At 52.2% G+C, this 6,747-nt stretch overlaps 1 protein-coding gene across 2 annotated transcripts; it reads right to left on the bottom strand.

The window, feature by feature from the left end:
* Nucleotides 1–207: 207 nt before the first annotated feature.
* Nucleotides 208–3,572, bottom strand: LOC125545375 (tubby-like F-box protein 3). Of its 2 annotated transcripts, none has more exons than XM_048709295.1 (6): nucleotides 3,293–3,572; nucleotides 2,375–2,440; nucleotides 1,891–2,297; nucleotides 1,678–1,765; nucleotides 1,256–1,388; nucleotides 208–1,170 (listed from the first exon to the last, which is right to left on the bottom strand). In XM_048709295.1, the coding sequence occupies exons 3-6, from the start codon at nucleotides 2,254–2,256 to the stop codon at nucleotides 408–410; spliced, it is 1,350 nt and encodes a 449-aa protein (XP_048565252.1). In that variant the 5' UTR covers nucleotides 2,257–2,297; nucleotides 2,375–2,440; nucleotides 3,293–3,572; the 3' UTR covers nucleotides 208–407. The 2 variants fall into 2 exon arrangements, with proteins under 2 accessions (XP_048565252.1, XP_048565251.1); XM_048709294.1 differs by having other exon boundaries at nucleotides 2,380–2,440.
* Nucleotides 3,573–6,747: the final 3,175 nt, after the last annotated feature.

Below are 6,747 nucleotides of genomic sequence, written 5' to 3'. Positions count from 1 at the left end.
CCAGCTTTTGTTTCCTGCGTTGTTACAGAAATCATGTACAAAAGCGCACAGGGCAGTTGGTCAATGCCTGAATGGTACTACGTAACTTTCTTCTTGCTGTATTATTGTGTGGCACTGCCAGGGCATGTTACATTGCACAATGGAAGATGGATGGGTGAGGGTGATGCCTGCGTGGGCCGGGTGCATATTGTACGAGAGGGCGGGGCAGGCCAAGAATCACATGCTTTTCATGTATGATACGTCCAGTTCTTCAATACTACAGCAGCAAGCACAATTACAAGAAGGAAAAACACGACGGCGAAACGCAAACACGATCTACAACAACCTAAGGAACCAGGGCGACGTCGTCTGATCATCTGCGCCGGCACCTCTTTCTTCGCTTTCGCTTTGGTCTTTGGTGTCACAAATTATTCACAGGCCAGTTTCGTGTCGAAGCTACTGAGGCAGATGGCGAACGCCTGGAAGGCCGACAGAGGGTAGCGGTAGTCCATGGTGAACATGTCCCTCGCGACCTTCCCAAACTGCAGGATCACCTTCTCGGGGTCCACCGGGCCGGGCTGCGAGGGGGTCGGGGCGCCGGCGGGCGGCGGGTTCGACGCGGCGGTGAGCTGGAAGTTCTTCACGGAGGCGATGGTCACCCGGCCGCGGAAGTTGAGGCACCAGCACTGCAGCTGCTCGTGCCACCTCGGGGGCTTGTTGCGGAGCACCAGCGGCCTCTCCTTGACCTCGCCCTCCCCGTCGCCGTCCGTCACCCCACCGCCACTGATCTCCGAGAAGCGGGCGCTGTTGAAGTCCATGGACTGGTCCATGATGGACCTGGAGAAGGTGGCGCTGCTGCGGAACGACTGCGAGAAGGACGTGATGCTGCGGAACGAGTCGCCCAGGGCCCGAGGCACGATCTGCTCCGGCTGGCCGGGGACGACGCCGCCAGGCTCGACCGACGAGGCCGGTATGGAGTGCATGATGCAGCGCATCCGCCTAGGCCCTCTCGTGCCAAGAACATTCAGCTCGTATGTCACCTGAGCTATGTTGTAACTGACGGCAGGCACCTTGGGAGAGACCCTTGTTGAGTTGAACCTTCTGCTGCTCCTTCCAACGGGTGGCACTACGGCCCCGTTGTATGGGGGCTGCGTGTCGTAGATTAAAAACTTTGTGCCGAGGAAGTTTGACCTGGAAAAATGGTAAGCTTGGTGTCACACCCCCAAACAAGCAGAATGTCAAAAGTTTTTCTTCAATAAACCTAAGTGGTAATTACCTCAGCTTTCCAATGTAGGTTCTGTTGGATCTTGAGGTGTTGGCAGAGTCCATTGAGATGGCATACTCTGTGCAAGATGTCTTGCGGTTCCGTTTAGCAGATAGGAGGAACTTCCCAGTTTCCGCTGTAACAACTGCTCAAAAGAAAAAGATTCAACATATTTGATTAAGTGGGAGGAGATAATTCAGGCATTTGATCACTCCATACAGAAAAACATTTCCCATGTCACAAGTTAGAACTAGAGAGGTTTAGATGAAACGAGGCAAAACAGTCAATTTAAGCACTCAAACATGATGAAATATTTAAGTTTGGTTACGTTTTCATCCTCGGCTATATCTCAGTGAGATAATAAACCAGCATACACAGAAAAAAATGCACAACTGATGAGCATTGCTAGAACAAATGGGGGAAGCATAACATACCATTGGTAAGGCACAGGTAGAGCTGATAGGTGGATTTTGATTTGTTCCTCTTTATAAAACATTGAATCATTCCATCTCGAGGGCCAGGCTGTCAAGAAAACAAAAGTTGTAGCGTATGAAGCACAAGGAAAGTTGTCCACTACTCACGGTTTTAGTATAATAGTAGTAGGTACTTTCAGCAAAGGATGTCGGTATCTCCTTTTTTCCCTTTACCTGCTTTAGAGAGACTCGGAACGTAAGCTTCCCAGAGAACTCAGGGCTCAGCACAATCTCTTTGCACATTTCCCTCCATGTCTTACAAACAGCCGCGAAGCAGACGACATGCTTCCTGGATGGCCAGGTGCTCTCATCAGCCTCCAGTCTCCGTATGATATCTTGGAGGAGTTCAGGAGGAAGACTTGCCCACCGACTCTCTTGAATTACAGGAGCTGGGTTGAGGAAGTCATCCAATGAACTCTGAGCCTTCCCCTTGTGGTGCCCAGTAAGACCATAAAGGCTTGCGATCGTCACATCAAAGCTCCGCCTCGACAAGCTACCGAAACCATCCCTAACATCACGAGCTATGCTACGAAACGACATCTAAGCAAGCCAATGCCAGATGATAAGGCATACGATATTGCCTGCAATTGGAAACAAACAAGGTTACCAACAAACTTTTAGCTGCTCCAGTCGACAGAAGAACGAACAAGTAGATTACCGCACCTCCTCGGAAAGATTAGACCGCCAGAAAGTGCATGACTGAAGCAGCCACTAGGAGCTGTCCCTGTGAGAACAAAAAATGTCCATGAGCAAACAAGGCAGGATTGCTAACACTGAGGGATTTGATTGAGATAGGCTCACAGCGACTGTGTAACAACTAGGTAGGCCTAACTAGAAATCAAAGAGGAAGCCCTGAACTCACAAATTGCTCATGGCGCAAGAATACACTTTTTGGTTACATACATATAAACCAGACGTCACTGTAAGCGCAAGACAGCTGGAAGTTTCGGAAAACTGCCTCCATATGCATGCACAGTGCTGAGAAATGACAGTTTGGCTACCGGAGGGCACGTCACATGTTTTCTGTGTGGGAGTTAACTTCCCGTGGAAGCTGTGGGGGAACGTAGCACCAAGAACATCAAATCCCAATTAGTTGCCGCCAATTTCTAATGCATTTTGAAGATGAAATGAAATATTGTGCCTTGCAGAACCAAACCATAGACCTCTCTTCGTTTTTTCTTCACGCTAGTACTAATCTAGTAGCAAGTTTAATACTAGGATGTACGTATCCTACAGCATATTATACTGTGGAGAGATAGTAATAAACAAGCCCAGTTTTGAAAAATATAGAAGTACAACTGGTTCCTCTGCTCAACCCCTGCAATGTAAGAAAAACAAATAAATTCTGAGGGAGACGGCCCGAAAGTCCACGCTCCGCCGCGAGAATTCGACCCGAAGAACGCGCACATCTACGGGGCGTACGATCTACCGATCCGGCGAGGACTCCGCCCCCGTCCGGAGGCCACGCCATCACCGCGCCGACACTCACGGAACGCAACCCGCGCAAAAACAGAACCCCCCAAAACCCACGGAAACCAGGCCACTGCCCGGGAGAGAAGAGAGGAGGGGAGCTCACATCGCATTCAGCCGAGCCGGCGCCGCCACAGCTCCCGGACGCACAGGGCGCGCACGCGCCAGGGCCAGGCCAGGCCACTGCCGCCCGACGGTGCCGGGTGAGCCCTGTGAGCTCCGAGCGCCGGGTTCCTCCTCCTCCTCGCGTGCTCTCTCGGCTGCGCCGCGTGCGCGCTGTGGGGGGAGGAGGGAGGTGGGGGCTGTGTGAAGAAGGCGAGGAGAGATGGGAGGGGGGAGAAGAGAGAGGAATGAGGAAAGAGGAGCGGGGCGGGGCGGGCGGTCTGCTCCGGTGTTGTTTATCCGGTGTGGCGGTGGTGGGGTGGGTCGAGTTGACCGCGCCTTTTCCGTTCCGTTCCGTCGGGGGGCCGTCCCCGTCCCTGCTATGCTATGCTATTCTAACGGCGTCGGGTCGGGCCCGGTGAGCTGAGCTAGGTGGCTAGCTGCCTTGCCTTGCCCCGGCGTCCACGGCACCAAAAGCGGAGGGAGGGCACGCTGCGTGCAGGTGAGGAGGGTGGTGTCTGGTTTCTGGTGTGCGCGTGCGTGCAGCGTGCACCGCCGAGCCCACGCCACCGGAGACGGGACGGTATCCACTGCATGCATGACCAACTTTTCTTTACAGACGCCGAGCACAGTTCAGGCGCACCTAAGTGTAGGCTCCACCTCTACCGTGTGGGTTTGAAACGTGCAGCGTTCACTGAATCAACCTATTTAGCTTACATGTTCAATTATCTCGTAATACAGCTTTACCTTATATCGAGAGAAGGACATGCCCCTAAGTGTTAAGGTGATAGATATGCGAGCCCCGTAGTGTCTGCTTGCACCCACTGTGTAGGCTCCACCTCTACCGTGTCGAGGAGGTTGGCGATGTCATTGTGATGCTTCCAAACCCATCAGGGCGTCAGCATGATCATCGTGTACACGCCTTTGCTCGTAGCCGGGGGGGGGGGGGGGGGGGGGGGGGGAGTGAGTAGCCTTGTGCCACCAATCCACAATCAAACTAGATCTAGGAAATGACCTCGTGCCAAACGGTCATTGGGAGGAGTGAGCGGGTGGGCCATCGACTCACCCTCCTAGTCACACATTACACACGGCGCAGGGGGTGAGGAAGACATCGCGTGGCAAGTCTCTTCGTAATCCAACATCTGTCATAGCAGGCGAGCCGGATTATTTTCAAGCGTGGGTGCCCAATTATTCCATGAAGTCGAAACCACAAAGAAGGTGTCATAGCATGACTTGGAGAAGTGCATGCCACTTCAATTTCAAGACAGAACATCCCGCAAGTCGGAGTGCTGCACAAGGCAATCGACCCACTAGACTCGGATGCACTGCCACAACGGGGTTTAAGTGTGCCAACGGGTGTCTATGGTCCACCACCTATCAGTGATAGCCTCGTGGATGGTACGACGCTTCCAAATATGCCTCGAGACTAGGGGAAGTAGCCCAGGCGCAATCTCAGAGATCCACCTACCCTTGATCCATCGGTCCTCCCAGAAGAGGGTAGAGGTTCCATCACCTACCATCATCTTGGTGGAATCGGTAAACCCCTCAACTCATCTCTAGAGAACTGCTTATTGAGGCCCTGTCCAGGGCACAACGGGTCATTCTGCATCATCTAAAGCCACCAAACCCCGAGACGCACTGTAGTTTTCGCGAGGTCGGGAGGCACACCAAGCTTAAGAGGGCGACAAACACTCGACCAATTGATGTGGCAACGGTCGCCCCATATAGGCGCCCTGCCCATTTAGAGTTGTGGCAGTGGTCGCCCAAAGTAGGTGAAAGATCGTGGATGTCGCCTAGAGGGGGTGAATAGGCATTTTAAAATAATTACGTTTTAGGCTTGAACAAATGCGGAATAAACCTAGCGGTTAATTTGTCAAGCACAAAACCTAAAACAACTAGGCTCACCTATGTGCACCAACAACTTATGCTAAGCAAGATAAGCAACTATGTGATAGCAAGATATATGACCAAAAACAATATGGCTATCACAAAGTAAAGTGCATAAGTAAAGGGCTCGGGTAAGAGATAACTGAGGCACGTGGAGACGACGATGTATCCCGAAGTTCACACCCTTGCGGATGCTAATCTCCGTTTGGAGCGGTGTGGAGGCACAATGCTCCCCAAGAAGCCACTAGCGCCACCGTAATCTCCTCACGCCCTCGCACAATGCAAGATGTCGTGATTCCACTAATGGACCCTTGAGGGCGGTCACCGAACCCGTACAAATGGCAACCCTTGGGGGCGGTCACCGAACCCGTACACTTTGGCAACCCTTGGGGGCGGTCAACGGTACCCGTCAAATTGCTCGGGGCGATCTCCACAACCTAATTGGAGACCCCGACGCTTGCTCGGAGCTCACCATAATGATTGAGCTCCGAACACCACCAACCGTCTAGGGCGCCCAAGCACCCAAGAGGAACAAGCTCAAGGGTACCAAGAACCCAAGAGTAATAAGCTTCTCAACTTGTAACTTCCACGTATCTCCGTGGAGAACTCAAACCGATGCACCAAATGCAATGGCAAGGGCACACGGAGTGCCCAAGTCCTTCTCTCTCAAATCCCACCGAAGCAACTAATGATAGGGAGGAAAATGAGAGGAAGAACAAGAAAGAGAACACAAAGAACTCCAAGATTTAGATCCAAGGGGTTCCCCTCACATAGAGGAGAAAGTGATTGGTGGAAATGTGGATCTAGATCTCCTCTCTCTTTTCCCTCAAAAACTAGCAAGATTCCATGGAGGGATTGAGAGTTAACAAGCTCGAAGAAGGTCAACAATGGGGGAAGAACACGAGCTCAAAGGATAAGGTTCATTGGGGAAGAAGACCCCCTTTTATAGGAGGGGAAAAATCCAACCGTTATGTGCTCAGTCCGCACACGAGCGGTACTGCCGCTCCACGAGCGGTACTACCGCTCGGGCGGAAGAAATAGGGAAATGGAGCAACAAAACATGAACCTTGGGGCGGTACTACCGCTGGAGGAGCAGAACATGGGACCAAAAGAGGCAGGGCAGAGCAGAGTACGACGGCAGTAATGCAGTAGTGGTACTACCGCCTGACCGGAGCGGTACTACCGCTTAGGCGGAACTACCGTGCCTTACTGCCGTGCAACTACTGCTAAAACCGATACGAAAAGAGCAGGACCCAAAATCGAGGCGGTAGTAGAGCGGTACTGGAGCGGTACTACCGCTTGACGCTATAAGCGGTACTACTGCTGCCGACCGCGGTACTACCGTAGGGAGAAAAACCAGAACTGCCATAACTTCTTCATAAGAGCTCCGAATTGAGAAAACTCAAACTTGTTGGATACAAGACGACGAGTAGCATCAAAACAGCGAGAGGCAGGGGAGGTATGCCTAACAAAAAGAGGAGTGAAACCTCCAACCGAGAAGAACCGGCAAAACCTCCAACATCGAAAACATCATAGAAGATGCGAGTGAACTCCGTTTTCGATGAACTCGAG

The sequence above is a fragment of the Triticum urartu genome, chromosome 3, assembly GCF_003073215.2.
Source record: "Triticum urartu cultivar G1812 chromosome 3, Tu2.1, whole genome shotgun sequence".
NCBI lineage: Eukaryota > Viridiplantae > Streptophyta > Magnoliopsida > Poales > Poaceae > Triticum > Triticum urartu.
This window is presented reverse-complemented; position numbering and strand designations above follow the sequence as displayed.